Source organism: Xenopus tropicalis, chromosome 2 (assembly GCF_000004195.4).
Source record: "Xenopus tropicalis strain Nigerian chromosome 2, UCB_Xtro_10.0, whole genome shotgun sequence".
NCBI classification, from domain to species: domain Eukaryota; kingdom Metazoa; phylum Chordata; class Amphibia; order Anura; family Pipidae; genus Xenopus; species Xenopus tropicalis.
The window spans coordinates 38,163,688-38,182,831 of NC_030678.2; the positions used below are offsets into that span (position 1 = coordinate 38,163,688).

General features: G+C 38.7%; 1 protein-coding gene across 1 annotated transcript in view; it reads left to right on the forward strand.

The window, feature by feature from the left end:
- prkx (protein kinase X-linked) overlaps positions 1–19,144 on the forward strand; it is a 70,928-nt gene that overhangs the window by 44,336 nt on the left and 7,448 nt on the right. Inside the window, exons 2-4 of the mRNA XM_002940999.5 lie at positions 3,402–3,570; positions 7,308–7,571; positions 17,118–17,237. Of these exons, the coding sequence (XP_002941045.1) occupies positions 3,402–3,570; positions 7,308–7,571; positions 17,118–17,237 (553 nt within the window). The remainder of the gene's footprint in view (positions 1–3,401; positions 3,571–7,307; positions 7,572–17,117; positions 17,238–19,144) is intronic.

Below are 19,144 nucleotides of genomic sequence, written 5' to 3' on the forward strand. Positions count from 1 at the left end.
TTCTTAGACTTTTTCAGAATTCCCAAGACACAGTATTTTGATTCACGCAAATATCTGAATCTGTGGCTGCTACCCAGCAGGCAATGGAATCAAACATAATAGTTTCTAAAAACCCTGATTTAACACATGGGCTAGGGATTTTTTTTCACCACAAATCCAGTTTTAAACTCTTTGGGGCACATTTACCAAATCACGAACGCTCGGAGCGTTCTTAAATCTTAAATCTTGTTTGACAATGCTGGTCTGGGCCGCACAGGGAACTATATTCATATGTGCCAGATCTGCCTGTAAGGGGGTGAGAAAGTAAGAATGTTAATTGCGTGAATATGATACTATTCTTTAAAATGTTTGGATGTATGTGTTTGGCACTAATATGTCACACACTGTATGTGTTTGGAGTTTCAGGTGTCACCTCTCTGAAGAGTTACAATGTGCCATTGTGATTGGATTAGTGGAAGACTTCCTATGCTGGGGACTTCCCATACCAGTCAGTTGAACTGAAGAAGCTGCTCAGATGAGTAGTGAAATGTCTTCAATGATTACTTAACAAGTCCAGTTGCTTTAGATTTATTTATACTAGATATACCATGGCCTGGATGAATGAAAATCTTCATAGAATAATAAACAGTAAAACTTAGTGCCAATTATGACTGAGTATATTGGCCCACTAGGTGGCAGTAGTTCACCCATTTCCAAATGGCTTGGGTAATGCTAACTCAGGCCACTAGGTGATAGGGTTCAAAGTGTATTTAAGCAGCGTACCATAACCAGTTTGGGGCTTTTCATTTGATTTAGCATGGGGAGCCCACACCCCAACAAGTTAGATGGCTTAGGAGCCTTGGCTATGCTACAGTAAGGGATTGAAGTGTCAGCGTTAGGCCTAGCAGAAAAGACCTATTGCAAAGGACAGAGGGGTGTTGGAGGAACGCCAGACTCGTGGATAGGTGGGGAGTGAGCTCTCAGCAGGGGTGACATGGAGAAAGGGTAGTCATAGGGAAAAAGAATGTGAGAGATCTGTTGGTGGTTGTGGAATTTAATTGCATTGTTTGAAAGCCTTATGTATTGCTATGTGAAATTGGATGCTGATATATACACTGCCCATTGTATGTGAATTATCATCGAGAAACCTGAATAATTGTTCTGTTAGCAGCATCCGTGTGTGCCCAATTGTCTATTGGTGCTACATGCCTGCAAGTAATTGCAAGTAATATTGAAACACTGTATTCAGTTAATCATCAAGAGCCTGAATAAGTTTCCTTTTCAGTATTGTCAAGTATCAAATATACAGTTGGCCCTAAAACTGTTTCCTGGAATATTTATGTTTCTATCTACCATTTAGAATTATTGTATGTCATTTAATACAGAATACTAGAAACTAGACATTTAACCCACACTTGTGTCTACTTACAGATCACACCACTTAGCTTGTTTACTCTCAAGATATACCCCTTATACTCTTCTGAAGAATTGTTTTATATACTTACCTTGAAGTTTAAAGGACAAGTGAACTCTTACATTAATCTGGCTAGGAATGTTAATTTCATATAGTGTAGTCACCCGAGGTAGCAGAGATCTAACACAGGCGATTAACTTGCTCTGTGGGCCCTCAGCCAAACAGTGCATCAGTCACACACAAAATTGTTGTTATGTTAAACAAATATAACTTTTTATGGTTTGTTTCTTGGGGTTTAAATGTGTAGTTTGTAGTTTGTTCTAATGATAATGTCACCCAGGTTGCCTGCATTCGCCTGATGTGACCTCGCCAGTTACAGATCAAATTTCTGCCCTGGCAAAAGGTGTTTATGATGGCTAGCGGCTTAGAAAGCTGAGAACTCCGCTGAACATACCTACTGGAATTCTGATGGGGCTTGAATATGATTAGCAGACCGAATGCAACAAATTTGTTTAATTACAAAGCTCTTTTTAGATAAGGTGTTCGTAAGGAGGCCATTATAAAGAGGATTCAATTGTAGTTCCTTTGAAGAACATTGAACATAAAAGTGTTCTTTTAAATTGTCAGTTCTGCTTTGATCAGTGCAAAAAATAAAACCATATATATTTCCCATTTAAATAGCATGCTAATTGCAGTGACATACTGTGCTGTGCATAAGACTTAGGCACACAAATGCACTTAGTCTCAAAAATTAAGTTCTACACAAAATTCAGGCATGATTTGTTTTCCCATAGTTAACAAAAGGCACAAAGTTTGCCCTGTAACAGTGACCCATAGAAGCCAATAAGATGTTTGCTTTTGAACAGGTGGCCAGTAAATGCTTCCTTCTGATAGGTTGTTATGGGTTACTGCTCCTGGGCAAACTTAGTGCCTTTTATTACATGACCCCAATTGCTACTAGTTACAATTTTTGATAAATGTACCCATGAGTGAGTTTACATTCTTTTAAAACACTTTAGTAGTGGTTTAAATTTAGACCGGAGAGGAGGGGCAGATATAAGCTCTCGATTTGAGTCCTTCAGACAGATTCTATCTGCCCATATATGGGGCCCAAAATGTCAATAGGACAGACTTCTTTTCTGTTGGATCGAAGACTGCAAAGGTTTCTTGATGTGCTCCTTACTCCAACTTGGAAATATCGGGTGAAATATTCGCTCGTTTGGCAGCATCACCAAATGAGTGAATCTTACCGTGTATGTTCACCTTTAGTATCTTGTCCCAAACCTGTACAAGTATGGGACCTGTTATCCAGAAAGCCCAGGACCTGGGGTTTTCCGGATAAGGGATCTTTCTGTAATTTGGATCTCCATACCTTAAGTCTGCTAAAAATTATTTAAATATTGAATAGACTTATAATGAAGTCTATGGGAGATGGCCTTTCCGTAATTCGGAACTTTCTGGATAACAGGTAGCGAGGCAGGGAGGGGGAACTCTTTGAAGCAAATGGCAAGCTGAATCCTCCCAGTTTATTATGTAGTCCTTTTGACAGATTGAGAAGCTACAGTTGGGTTGCCAGACAGTCAGGTCCAGGATCTTCAGCAGGATTTATGTAGAAAAACAGGACTTTTAGGAAAAAAACAGTTAACATGACCTTTAGGTAGGCTTGGAAGTAGGTTCATATTTTTATAAGAAATTTTTTGGTGTCAGTATCACTTTAACAATTATGTCACCTTACAGAGACTGAAATTAGGCTATTCCAGCCCTGTGAAACGTAAAAATATCAGAATATGTTCTTGGCTTTTACAGACCAGAAAAATGTGTGATTTGTAAACAGGAACGAGAAAGGCAGCATCTTTTAGATTGAAAGCTCTAACTAATTGTTTCACTTGTAGTCAAAAGCAGGTGACATGGACATTGATTTCTGGGAGTTATGCATACAATTTTATACATCAAATATGATTTTATTTCCATATTTAAAATAAGAAAAAAATGTTTTATGTATTTTTAGGAACTGGCACATTTGGAAGAGTACACCTGGTAAAAGAGAAAATGGGCAAGCAATATTTTGCATTAAAAGTAATGAGCATTCCGGATGTGATTCGTCTGAAACAAGAACAACATGTACATAATGAAAAATCTGTCTTGAAAGAGGTTAATCATCCGTTTCTAGTCAAACTGTAAGTTCTGATTTAAATTACATATGTGTGGAAAGAAAGAATTGCACTAAAATGTACACCAATATCCTTCTCAAATGTTTCGTTGTAAAAAAAAAAAAAAATATATATCATATTAAAATGTCCAGGTGTGTGGGTCAGAATTCTCAGTCAGCATTTTTTTCTCCCAACATTGCTTTTAGGAAAGTAACACTATGAGGCACACTCACTTATCCACGAACGCTCCGACCGTTCGCTCGATCAGTCCAATCATATGTTCTGCGACTTTTTCGCCGGTTGCACAACTTTTTCGGCGCTTGCTCGACTTTTTCGTATTTTTACCGTGAAAAAAACGGATCGGTTTTACCGCTGTTTACAATCGTCCGGTACGAAAATTTTGCGACTTTCGGATCGCCAATACGATATTATCGTGATTAATTTTTTCGGAAGCATTTTCGTGATATTTACACACACATCTGTAGCGAGGCAGAAAACAAACACAACTGATATTTAGACATCGTCTGGAGAAATTACGCCAATTGTCTTCAAATTTGAAATTGAAATAAAAATGTAAAATTGTAAAATTCTGCAGTAGTTGGAAAAAAGTGATACCAGACTTCCTTTTCTTTTTTCCCCCCAGTTTACTATAACCACCATAATTCTAAGGGACCGATTTATGAAAAATCAAGTTTGAGAAAAGCAGAAAAAAAATGCCTTTTCAATTTTTTTTAGGTTACTGAAGAAAAAACTTAAACCGAATAGTCGAGTTTTTTCACACACAGAAAAAAAACAATTGCATGCTGGCATGATGTACATTTTTCCATTAATTTGCAACAAGGCTGAAATATATCCCATGCTTGGGTGGCTTTTCTATCCATTGGCCAGGTCTTTATAATAGAAAATTGAAAAAACTATAGAAAATTTATAATAGAAAATACTTGATGAGTTTTTCTGTTAAATTTTCCAGTGTTTTTTCTTTAATAAATTTTAATATTCAAGTTTCAGAAAATACTACTTGCTTTTTTTTCCCCACATTTTTCTCGCATAGAGAAAAAAAAAAACTCAATTTTTCATAAATCTGCCCCTGCTGATTTTCTCTAACATGGACACAGTGTGCCTGTCGTGAAAGAGTTTCTTATTTATTAATCCCAATATAAACTTTTTTTTTTTTTTGCCAATTTTCTACTAGATACATATTTCTATGAAACTCTTAGTTTTCAAAGTTGTCACCTACTAAACAAAAAACAGAAAAAAGTAATCCTCTACAAAACACAGAAAATGAAAGGACCTAGAACTGCACATAATAGGTACATGTATGGGATCTGTTACTGAATTACAGAAAAGCCCAATTTAAGGAAATTATTTATTTTATTTTTTTTTAGAAAACTATATCTTTTTTTTTTTTCTCAATAATAAAATAAAAATACCTTGTACTTGATCCTACCTAAAGGTCCCCATACACGGGCCGACTATAGCTGCCGATATCGGTCCCTTGGACCGATTCGGCAGCTAATCGGCCCGTGTGTGGGGAGAGCAGAGCGGCCTGGCCAACCGATATCTGGCCTGAAATTGGCCAGATCTCGATCGGCCAGGTTAGAAAATCCGGTCGCAACCGACTGCCCCATTGCTGCCCACATAATGGATTATTTTTTTTTTTTTTACCTAAATTCTCCCTGATATCGCCCACCCGTAGGTGGGGATATCGGGTGAAGATCCGCTCGCTTGGCGACATCGCTCGTGTATGGCCACCTTAAGATATAATTAATCCTTATTGGTGGCAAAACACTCCTATTGGCTTTAGTTAATGGTTAAATTTTTTTGTAGACTTAAGGTATGAAATCCAAATTACAGAAAGATCCCTTGTCGGGAAAACCTCAGGGCGCCATACCTGTACATTCATAATCTGTTTTATTTTATATATACAATATATTACATATAATATGTGTGAATAATTAGACTTGTGGAGGACAAAGTGATATGAAGTGGGGGCTGAATAAATGGTTCTGCATAAAAAGAACATACATGGTGTTAGTATTGCAGAGTTATTGCTAGGAGAATTAGAAATCAGATACCTTCTCTAAGGCGGGAACTCACAAAAATGTCAGTAATGGGAAAATGTCTATTGTGTATGAACTTTTTGAAAATTAGTCATGCCCACAACATTTTTGCAGACATTTTTTTACACCAAAATGTCTGTGCCAAAGCAGAAATGTCTGGGGGAAAAAGTGTCTGTGCCAAAGCAGAAATGTCTGGGAAAAAAAATGTCAATAGGTTAATTTGGCTTAAGTCTGTGAATAGAAAATGTTTTGGAGCAAAACGACATTTTCACAGTGCAATAGCGGCTTTTTTTTATTGTGTGTATGACACTTTTTAAAATTTGCCGGCGACAAATCCATAAAACCGTAAGATAGCTTTGGTAAATTAGTTTTGCTTATGACATTTTTACGATTTGCGACCGTCACTTTGAGAACTGTGTACTTACTGACACTTTTGTGAATTTCCCCTAAGAGTTATTGACACACTTCAGCTAAACAGTTCCAAATCAAACAGCGGTAAAGTAATGCGCAAACAGTCATACTTCTTATTAAATGGTATTGTGCCAGCAAGCCTAATAAACATAATCACCAGTGTTCTAATCATGTAGGCACAGCCAGATATAATCTGATATATTTCTAACCTCTCCCATCTAGATTATTATGTAACTGTTAAGTATGGTGCTGTTTCCTATACTTCTACTACAGTGTAGAAATACACAACCAACATTTCTAGGTACAGGTGCTTTCTAGATTCTTAGAAATCTAGATTTACAGGTAAATGTGGTGGACCTTAGCTATCTTTTCTTTTACCACTGCATTGATAGCAGTAGCATTAGAGACTGACCATGTTAATTGAATAGAGCTAAGTGGTTACCGACACTTCTCACTTTGATCCATTCTCTATGTCTTTGGCAGATGTCAGTCTGTAACTAGACCCATGGTGAGAAATTTGATTCTGGGACTGTTATCTTAGACAATGTTATTAACTGTAACCTGTATACCTCACAGGGGCTCCTGGTTTTCTGACCAGATATTTCCTATTACTTTCTTGATTCCACTAGATCTAGTTCTTTGGTTTTAAAAAGACCCTTTGCCAAGGAAATCACTGCAATCAACTGATTGAACTGCACAAAACTCTTATCTACCCCTTCCTGTTCAAACGTCATTATTTCTAACCTTTCGCCTGGGTTCAGTGACATGAAAAAAAGTATTCATTACTAATCTGGCTCCAAACTTGCCTTCATGCTGTCTCCCTATCCTCTGCTCTTCCAACCTCCCCCCCCCCCCCCCCACACACACACACATGCTCATAACACTGCATGCATAAGTAGTGCTATATAAATAACAATATACATACAAGTATGTATCCCAGGTGACCACCTTGACTTCCTATATGTAACTTTTACTATATGTAACTTTTAACTTTGTCCCCATTCCTCTCTAAATATTGCCCGCTGAGTCCACTATATTTTGGACAACCATTGATTGTGTATTATTTTCAGAGTGCTGACCCATTATTTTGTCAAAGCCTCTTGTTTGATCTGGAAGAAGACACCTTGCTTAACCATGTAATACTACTAGAGCTGGTGCTACATACGCCATTGCGCACAGTCTTAAATACAGTACTAGCCTAGTTTTGATTTGATGTCATTTTATAGATTGTTTTATTCATATAATTTCTGTTGTGTAAAACTGTTGTGGTTAAACCTTATCATTGTTATTTAGGTTTTGGACCTCACATGATGACCGCTTCTTATACATGCTGATGGAGTATGTACCTGGTGGAGAGCTTTTTAGTTACTTACGGAACATGGGACGCTTTAATAACAGCACTGGACTGTTTTACTCAACTGAAATTATTTGTGCAATAGAATATTTGCACTCCAAAGAAATTGTTTACAGAGATTTAAAACCGGAAAATATTTTGTTAGACAAAGAAGGGCACATCAAGCTTACAGACTTTGGATTTGCAAAGAAGCTCTCAGACAGGTAAGGATCCCTTTCTAAAATCCATATGTGAAGTGGTGTATTCATGTAAACATGTACCTTGTTTACGAACAAGAATATAAACATGCACTGTAAACTTATCGCAAAACCTAGGGCAGAGATCTTAGCTGTCCTGTTTATGGGCAAAGCTGGTCCAAGTAGTATTTGCATCCAAGGCATTACTACTCAGGCCTGATGTCCTGAACCATCAACCCATTTGGTCTGCAAGCCACCTTACACACACACCCACTCAAACCAGACACCACTTTCCCTCCATACATGCATCTTCTGCCTACTCCTAGATCCAGCCTTGTCTATGGGACTTCCATAATGTCATGCACATGAAAGAGCACAGGTGGGTTATTGGACAGGTTTACAAGGAAAATGTCCCCTTTTTAACTGGGAACAAATATTAATAAAGATGTAGCACATTAGTATATGCATAGATCTGTGCTTAATGCCAGGCAACCAAAAGACAACTCTATTCCCTGAATCTGTTCCTATATTCCCTGCTTGATATCTGTTATTTTTGTATGGCACAAAAAGTATATTTCTTACTTATTTTAGCTTAATAATTGGTTTACTTGATATGCTCTATGCACATAGAGGTTTAGATTCCTAGTCCTATAAATACGCAATATGCCTTGTTAGGGATGATGGAGATTCTAAAGGATCATCACAAAAAAATTATCTTTTAGTATGATGTAGAGAGTTATATTCTGAGAATATTTTTCATTTGATCTTTTTTATTTAATTTTACTTTTCAACAGCCTAAAATACTGCCTCTTTAATTGGAAACAAGCAAGCACATTAAAAATGAGGCTTAAAGGGCACCTGTCACACTAAATTTGCTTCCCCCACAAGAGGTGCAGGATAATAGAAGGGAACTCCCAGTGAGGGCGGCAGTACCGCCGCTCCCTATACGCAGAGTACGCACTCTGCGTAGGGCACCAACTCCCAGGGGGGCACCCAGCACCGCCGCTCCCTACACAGAGTGCGCACTCTGCGCACTAACATACCAGTCACCGGTGGCGGCTCCTTCGCTTATGCTACTGCAACAGGACCTTTTATAAGGTTGGGCCCGTGCGTATGACGTCACATGTCAGCGACGAGGCGCAACCTTATAGAAGTGCCTGTTGCAGCGGCATAAGCGAAGGAGCCCCCACCGGTGACTGGTCTGTTGGGGGTAATTTCTATGGGGGCAATTGAGGGCACTGTGTGTGGGGGCTACTGTCTATGGGGGGTACTGTGTATGAGGCAATTGGGGGCACTGTTTATTGTTTATGGGGGCAATTGGGGCACTGTGTATGGGGGCACTGTTTTTGGGGTCAATTGGGGCACTGTGTATGGGGGAAATTGGGGCACTGTGTATGGGGGCACTGTTTTGGGGGTCAATTGGGGCACTATGTATGGGTCACTTTCTATTGGGGGCACTGTGTGTGGGGGCTACTGTCTATGGGGCAATTGGGGGCACTGTTTATGGGGGCAATTGGGGCACTGTGTATGGGGACACTTTCTATTGAGGACACTGTGTGTGGGGGCTACTGTCTATGGGGCAATTGGGGCACTGTTTATGGGGGCAATTGGGGCACTGTGTATGGGGACACTTTCTATTGAGGACACTGTGTGTGGGTGCTACTGTCTATGGGGCAATTGGGGGCACTGTTTATGGGGGCAATTGGGGCACTGTGTATGGGGACACTTTCTATTGGGGACACTGTGTGTGGGGGCTACTGTTTATGGGGGCAATTGGGGCACTGTGTATGGGGGAAATTGGGGCACTGTGTATGGGGGCACTGTTTATAGGGGCAATTTGGGGCACTGTGTATGGGGCACTTTCTATTGGGGGCTACTGTCTTTGGGGGGTACTGTTTATGGGGGCAATTGGGGCACTGTGTATGGGGGCACTGTTTATGGGGGCAATTGGGGCACTGTGTATGGGGGCACTGTTTATGGGGGCAATTGGGACACTGTGTATGGGGGCACTTTCTATTGGGGCACTGTGTGTGGGGGCTACTGTCTATGGGGCAATTGGCGCACTGTGTATGGGGGCACTTCCGTAATATTTGGGGGAGGGGGCACAAAAATAAATTTCTGCTTAGGGCACTCATTTAGCCAGCAGCGGCCCTGGAGGGCGGTCATGTTATTTAGCACATTTGCTCATTATGCACATGTGATGTAGGATCGACGGATCAGACTCACCCTCCTACGTCACATGCATGGCTGCCCAAAACGGTAGCTCCCTCCTGGTGGGTGTTGCCTGACACTGTTGGCGGCTATTTTTTTTTTTTTTTTTTTTTTTGTTTCTCCCCAACTGAAGTCTGGGCTCTATTAGTTAGCAACTCTGGTGGGGGAAGAAAATTTAGGGTGATGGGTTCCCTTTAATTGTTTTGTAATTAATATTCTAATTACTTATCTGCTAGTCATCTAACAGTAATTTGGCAACCAAAAAGAAAAGCTTGAGACCATAATACTTTGTGTTAAAAAATATACACCATTCACAAATTGTGTCACAATAACTGTCTACATCATTCTAAAAGATACATGCAGGGTGAACTGCCCCATTATATAAATATGGTTTTTTTCCCATTCCTAAAAGTTAAAAGCTTTCCCCCATTCAACCTGCTCTCACGTGTCAGTTGGTTTCTCCCACAGAGTCACCAAGCTATATACTCTTATAATATCCATCACAGATCACACTCTTTGGACATAACATTATTAGGTAAGATATGTTAGGTGTTGTTTTTTTTCACCATTTATCTTAAGAAAAGTAGCAAAATGATTTAATAAAAAGAATTGAATGACAGAAAAGACATAAGAACTTATATAGGAAAGTTTTTAGTTATAGGCCCATGATATTACTTGGGGTTTCTCATAACATGCACCCTTTCGTGACCATTTTCGATAAAACCAGCAGATTTCTTGGAGCATTGATGAACGTGTGCTAAGAATAATTACTATTAGCCGAGAAGTAAGAAACTGCAAAGTGCCGTTTAGCTTCTGTGCCAGTGTTAGGTTTCAGTCTTTTGTAATGTTAGCTGTCTTTGCCTGTTGCTTCACTTCCATGTTAATTTATTTATAGACCTGTCAGCTTCCTTGCGGAACAGATTATTAATTGTTGCTCGTAAGGACTGGCAATTAAATGCTGAAAAGTTAATTTGGGGATGTAGAACCTGAACCAGATTAGAGGCTTTTATGTGTATAGATGCTTTTTTCCCCATGGTTGAACAGTAAGTTATTTTGGAAGAGATGTTGAAAAGTAGGTGATTTTGTAAAATATATTAACAGGCAGCAATGTCTTTGGACTTAAAACCTGCCAATTTCAGAGTCAACTTCCATGACTTTACCTGCCGTACATAATAATTCCAGTAGGCAAACCAATTTCAGCCTCAGGTGTACAAGAGGACTTGAGACTTTGACAGAATGACCAAGACCCCTCTCCATGCAGTCTCTTAAAGGAACAGTAACACTAAAATACAAATATGTATAGAAGTAATTAAAATCTAATGTACTGTTGCCCGGCATGGGTAAAAGCTATGTGTTTGCTTCAGAAGCAGTACTAGTTTATATATAAAAGTTGCTGTGTAGCCATGAGGGTAGCTATTCAAATTGAAATAGGGCTAAGGGCTCTGGCACACGGGGGAGATTAGTCGCCCGCGATAAAACTCCCTGTTCGCGGGCGACTAATCTCCCCGAGTTGCCTACCCCTGCCATCCCACCGGCGAACATGTAAGTCGCCGGCGGGATGGCAGACGCGGCGGGGCGATTTCCGGAAATCGCCGAAAAAGACTCGCGAAATCGCGCCGCCGCGTCTGCCATCCCGCCGGCGACTTACATGTTCGCCGGTGGGATGGCAGGGGTAGGCAACTCGGGGAGATTAGTCGCCCGCGAACAGGGAGTTTTATCGCGGGCGACTAATCTCCCCCGTGTGCCAGAGCCCTTAATGGCACAGATTGCATAGCAGATAATGTCTATGCTCTGTAAAACACCATTGTATTTTACAGAGCTTATCTCTTGTCTGCTACGTAACCTGTTCCTTTTTTTTTTTTTTTTTAGCATGAATGACTGCCCCTATGGCTACACAGCAGCTCTATTTATATACATTATAGTAGCCATTTTGAAACAAACACAAACATGTTACCAGTGCAGGGCAACAGTAAATTATATTGTAATAACTTTAAAACACTTTTATGGTGTTACAGTTCCTTTATACATGACTCCATCTCATTATTCTCTCTTGGTGTGAGTTTCCATTTTTTCACCCACTGGTTTTACAACTAAAATTACAAGATTTTAAAAGCCCTTAATATATAACATACGGCTTCTGTGCGATGCTCCATAGCCAGGAACCTTATATCAAGAGTGAGTCTTCATAGCAGCTTAACTTCCAGGTTAAATATGTGTTTTGACAAGAAAAGGTTTACAAAATATACTGCTTTATTGACAAGGAACAGATGCCATTCCAGGCATAGAAACATGCAAATGTGCAGAATCCTATAGAAAGCACTTTTGCTCTGCCAATGTAATGTCTGTAGGTGCGCCTAGTGGTGGGTTCAACTTTGCAACAGGCATAATAACTGGAATTCTAAGGAAAAACATTAATAAAAGAGACTCCATTGGGGTTGAATTGTGTTCCTTTTGCACTTGTACCACCAGCCGATCCCATATGGTGTCTGACCAATCTACAGTGTTTTGTGGTACCTGTAGTATGTGAACTCAAATTATTTTGGTTATTACATGCAAAACAGGTTTTATCTAAAAATGCATGCCTGTTTTTGAAGAAAAACTATTCTCATATCTCATATACTAAACATGGGAGTCCTATACTAATAACTGTAAGGGGCATTGCATTAATAGCTTCTTCATTTTGAATTCTACATTACAGTATATATGGAAAACAAGTCATTTTTTAGCCCACTGGTCATTAGTAACTAGTTGGACTCAAAGCCAAACAATGATTGTAATTGTGATATATGTGTTATTGTCATGTAGGACTTATAGACATTTGTTGGTTTCCCTATTCATAGCTCTGTCCCACTTGTGACCTGAAGGTGCAATCCTTTATCACTTTTCTCAAAAAGTTCAGAAAAAATTGTGTTGGCAGTACAGACCGGCTAACTGCACTTCAGTAGGGTCACAACACAATCTGTTCAGACTGCTTTTTAAATAGCCCATAAATGCACCAGTAGTCAGAAAGTTAGAACTAAATCGATCAAACTAGGTTCATGTATGGCCGTGTACTCTTTATAAGCAATATTTCCACTATCAAGCAATTCACCATCTGTGTTAGGAGAATTGATTATTTCTTTACCATTATCTGATGAAAATACTACTTATAGCCATCTGAACTGATGTGTATGGTGTCCTTGGCACAGTGTTTTCTAAGAATGCCCATGTATAGGGGCCATTATTCAACATGTATGCTGCTGTTCATACAGTGTAAGAAGCTCTTCAGAAGGCTGGTGGTTGTAAAGATCGTGGGTGGGTGTTTCCGGTAGAAATCCATTGGGTAGACCTTTGTGTCATTTATTCTTTGTGAGATATATATATCAGTTGTATTACTATTATTTTTTAAGTAGATGTTTGTATTGAACCCTAATAGAAGACTGCTCTTCAAAAAAGGTCCAGATGTTACTATTTAAGGCTTTTTATAATTATTATAATTAACAAAGTTTAGGGGTAGTTCTAGACATGAGGGCTCTAAACAAATTATTTGAGATCTAGAATAGAGTGCTTGGCGCCCAGTATCCTTGCATTTCCAGGAATCTTTTTGTAAATTACACTTACTTTCATGTCTGTGTTGACGAAGACAGAAGGTTTATTTGTTTCACACTGTTATAATTCATATCATTTATCTTAGATGCTTGGTCTTTGCCAGTCCCAAAGGTTTTTCACCAAGGTGTTGGTCATGTTTGTAGCAGAGATAACCATATAGGTCATTATATAGATGACAACTTTCTCATATACAAATGCTAGTTATTTTACACAAGGCATCTTTGCTTTATGTCTTATGCAGTGCTGTCCAACTTATTACATGAAGTTGTCCAATTATTTCTCATACAGCATGTTCAAAGCCTTGATTAAATTAAAATTAGGTAGAGGTGTATGGAACCTGCTTTGGATGGCCACATCTGGACCGTGGGATGCCAGTTGATCGGCCCTAGTCTAAGGCAAGAGCCAATTCAAATTTAGATTGGGAAAGAAATCTTACCTACGTCTTCTCTCCATTTGACCTCATCTGCAAAGAACTGATAATTGCCCTGAGGAAAAAGCTCTGCCATGGGAAGTGACCAGGAATTACCGAGTTAAATACAGTTTCCAGGTTTTGGTCCTGGTTTTGGTATTAAGAAAATACCTTAACATCATCGTGGAATCAGAAGTCAGTACATGTGAATATTTCCTTAGTACATAAGTGAATAGGCTAAACAACTTAATTTCTCATGCATTTTAACAGCCCGATTAGTATCTACCCAAAACATTAAGGAAAATTACAAACTGTCATTTTCCTTAATGTGTACGCTCTACAATTCTCCGTGCCAAGTTATTCAAAATCATAGCTAGCAAACAACATTAATAGGAATGTCACAGTGCATCACCTCTTTCTTTCATCGATGATTGTTGTATAAGAAAATAATTTTTCTCCAAGAAGTGAATTGTCACACACACACTTTTCTTTGACAGTGCGAAGCACTCAAGTCAGTTACTTGACTCCATCAGAGCCCAAATAAACACAATTACGGTAGTTGCCTGTAAGTTGCATCATAAACACCCCTCTCACAGCCCTAAGTTCTTATTTAACCAGCTAGCAGTTAGGCTTTTAGCATACAAAGTATTTTGATCGTAGCAATCTGTTAAGTAAACTGTGCAAACAAATATGCCATAGGCAGTGTCCTTTTCATAGATTATAATGAAGTTTTTGGGGGGGGGGGGGGTTAGCTTTTCTGTAGGCCCTAGTCAAAGTGGGACCAAAGCAATGTGTTATAAGCTAAAAGAATCCTATTCTTCTATAAATACCATGCACTCAGGATTTTTAGATTTTCCTCAAAGCCGATGTAATACCCAGTTGCAGTCACGTTGTTTTGAACCATAAAGAAAAACCTTTTAATGGGAAATAATTATGAAAGAAAAAATGTTATATAAATCTTGTCTCATGGATAAAAAATTCTAAATCCAATAAATTAAAAATTCTGTACCATTTCAATTCACTGTCCCTCTCTCTGTCTGTATTCAGTCTTTGATTGGATGGTACACAGTCTGTTTGTGGGTGCTGATTAGATGGTTCAAACATTTCATAACTGCTTCAGACACTTTTATCCCTTGGATGGTACTCTTACTCTTATAGCTGTATTGTTCACAACATTACTGAGGTACTAATCAAGTCCCAAGCGCTAGGCAATGCTCACAGTGGTGTGTTACACCAGGAATCTCCTATTCCTGAGCCTTCCTATTCTGACAGGTGACACCACAGAGCACTAACACTTCCTGGCCATCTTGTTGGTGCCTCTGGCTGCTCTGCTAACTGCCTCAAGGTTTTGCAAATTTTACTTCACCTACTAAAGCTTACCTCTGCTTCCTTCAGCAAGTAGGGACTAAAAGAGAGAGAACATGTGGTGACTTCCCTGACACCCCCTGCTAGTTTCTGAATTGCCAGGGAATTTCTTTAATATGGAATGGGAAACACTCCCCTTCCAAACTGTAAATCAGGCCCAACTTTTTGCTGGCTAAAACCCTCCTAGGACATTACCTGAAATAACGGTTGGCAAATTTATAAAGCTCACCATACACATTAAGATTTTTAAAAGATCTTTTAGTTATTGTCGGACCAATCTTATCCTGAAACGGTTGTTTAAAAGTATGGTTTGAAAACAACCATTTCAAGCAATATCATCTAGAAAACTAGCTGATTGGTCCTGCAAACAGTTCAACAATGACTAAATTTAATTGCTAATGACAAAAATACTCAAACCTGCCCGATCGATTTTCTTGCCGATATCAGATGGAAAATTGCTAGACGTGATCATTTGGTGCCCAATAACCTTACGATAATTTGACGGATTTCTCAGATCACACTGAAATTCGCCGTTGGGGAGAGAAACATTTTTACATGTATGGCCACCTTTATTCTTCTACACATATAACAATAGGTTTTTTTGTTATGTTTTTTTTTTTTTACACCTTTGTTTTCTTAGTAGTGGTGCTTTAGGCTACTGAAAACATTTTTAATGGTATGGATATATATATATATTTAAATATAGAAATATTATGGGGGGCAGTTTAATGAAATGAAATACAAATGTAAATACAAATGTAAATAGAAATTCTCTCTCTGAGCATTGCACTGCCCCCAGCCCATTGTTACTTAATGATCTGGTGCTCTCGGATATACACACGGTTGCCACCGTTCTATGACAGCCTGTGGCTGTTGATGAGGTTTTGGGATTTGTAACAGGGAATATTTACTTTTTAACTGTTCACATTTATGTTGTTTGTATGTTACCGCTTTGTATGACACTGAGGGTTATTGCTTGGCATCCCAGGAGCAAGACGGCAGGACAAGGGGACTGGTTCCAGAGGTGTTAACTAGAATTTAGAGCTGCACACAAACCTCATGCCGCCAAGTTGTCTCCGGAAAAAAAAAAAACAAAAAGGGAACCGCCCTCATGGATCTCACATTTAATTAAGATATTTATTTGACCAAAAAAAGCCAAGATTTGTGTATTATTTGGCAAGGGCATTGACCTGTTTTTCAATTAAATATCATATTAACATCTAAAACATTCATAATACAGTTGTTTTCTGATGAAAACCTATGGCCGTGTATGCCTGCCAGCAAAAATCTAAAATGTGCATTGCCATCTAGTGGCAGTCATATAAGTAACAGTCAGGATTACATTTGATGAATAAATATGCCCCTGTATCATTAAAGGGATTCTGTTTTACTGTTTTTATGGTTGACTCCTGAATTACAATGTTAACATAGCAAATAATTCACTCTACCACTTAAAATTTTATTTTTGAACCAACAAATGTATTTTTTTTTGTTTAGTTGTAATATTCGTGGGTAGACGCCATTTCAGTGTCTGAGCTTTCAGAAGGAGCCAGCGCTACACATTAAAACTGCTTTCAGATAACCTATTGTTTCTCCTACTCCCATGTAACTGGAGTCCCAAGCCGGAGTTCTTAATATTGAGTGCTATTCTGATACCTACTGGGAGCTGCTATTCTGCTACCTTCCCATTGTTCTGCTGATCGGCTGCTGGATGGGGGGTTATACCAGCTTAGCAGTAAAGTGTGACTGAAGTTTATCAGAGCACAGGTCACATGGCTGTGGCACCCTGGTAAATGAAGCTAGCCTCATGTGAAAATGTCAAAATTAAATATTAAAAAAAATCTGTTTTGTATGTTTTTGAGAAACACATTTCAATGCAGGATTCTGCTGGAGAAGATCTATTAACTAAAAAAAAAACTTTCTACTTATGCTTAAGCCAGTTGCCCTATATGAGACTTTTGTAAATTGTGTTTATTCCTCTTTTATGTATGTTGCTTTAGGACATGGACACTTTGCGGGACTCCTGAGTATCTGGCACCAGAAGTTATTCAGAGCAAAGGCCATGGAAGAGCAGTGGATTGGTGGGCTTTGGGGATTCTAATTTTTGAAATGCTTTCAGGGTAAGATTTTATTTCCACTCAGTATTCATTCTTGTTTTGTTTGTCTTAGATTTAACAAGCAGAAGTTGTGGCATTTATTATTATTAAAGTGTAAAATGTACTTATTTTATAACTTCTGTAGGTTTAGAGGTTTTCTAGCGTTGCCACCTCTCCAGACTTAACCCAGACAGCCCAGTTTTAGGAAGGGCTGTCCAAGTGAAAACTGTATGTCTGAATTTCCAAATGGGGAATCTGGACATGACTCTGAAGTAGTTGATGCAATGATCAGGCAATCATCAGTCTCTGTAACATAACCTGATGTCATTGATCCACCCCAACAATGTCACTGTCCCGTGACCAAACTAAGCATAGTTGGAAGGTGGCAACCCTAAGCATAGCCAGAAGGCAATAAGCTTCTATGATACAGATTGTAAGCTCTACGGGGCAGGGACCTCCATCCTCTTGTGTCTTTGACTCTTAACTTATTGCAACTGTATTTATCTTGTATTTATCTGCATTTATTGTTATACTTTGTATTTATCTATTATTACCTTAATAATCCCCTGTTTGTATTAATGTATTCTTCTGTACAGCGCTGCATACATAAGTAGCGCTTTATAAATAAAGATATACATACATACAGGTATTGGATCCCTTATCCAGAAAGCACTGAATTATGGGAAGGTCATCTCCCATCGAGTACATTTTGAGCCAATAAATTTTGTTTTTAAAAATGTTAATAAAACAGTAGTTTGTACTTGATGGTAACTAGGCTGCATAAATCCATATTGGTGTCAGTCCAACTGGGTTTATTTAATGTTGAATGTTGAAATTTGGAGATCCAAATTATGGAAAGATTCCTTATACAGAAATTCCCAGGTAGTAAGACTTCCAGATAAAAGATCCTATAGCTGTACAGATATGGGATAAACCTCTGAAGTACGGGAAGGCCATCTCCCATAGACTCCATTTTAATGAAATAATTACAATTTGTAAAAATAGTTTCCTTTCTTATTGTAATAATAAAACATTACCTTGTACCTGATCCCAACTAAGATATAGTTGAGCATTATTGGAGGCAAAACAATTCTGTTTCGTAGTTAGGGTACGGAGATCCAAGTTATGGAAACACCCCTTATGCGGAAAACCTTAGGTCCTGTGCATTCTGGATAACTGGTCCTATACCTGTTCTGTATTTGCAGTGCTTCTGCGTGCCACACTGGTCGAGGATAATACCATTATATTCAAAAATTGACCAGGTCAGTAGTTGGATTGAATCACCCACATCTTCATATTAATGAAAAGATGGTGGGGTAGAAAAATGCCCAATTGCAGGAAAGGTAGAATTACTTATACATTAGCAAACTGGGGCTCATATTTAAGGGTGCAAACTGTTTAAAAAAAAAAAATCAAAACCCCTTGCGTAGGTATTACTGACAAATTAATAAAACGCTAGCAAAACATATTTTAGTGCATGGCCAACATGCACTCTCTCACATCAGTTTCTAGTTGCATGGCACTTCAGATATAGAGGAACTTGCTGTCATTTGATATAAGGACAGAGACTAAGAAGTGGTCGATAAGAGCCTTCCCTGCTGGGTAGAGACTGAGGCTAGAAACCAATAGCTTATGTTTCCAACAAAGCTCCCCATACACGGAGAAGGTCACTTCAGCACAAAAGCAGAGGAGCTGCAGATCTCAGAGAACAATTGAAATGGGAAAACAAATGGATATGTTTGTATGGTTGCTTGCTGTAGAATGTAAAAATCAGGCACCTGCTTGCTCATACCATACAATGTATGTGATGCCAAGCCTGCCTCTCTATATATGTTTTTATTTAAAAATTTACTCATAAATGAGTAATTTACTCATAATAACATACTCATTACAAATATCATTTACTCATAATAACATATTAATAACAAAAT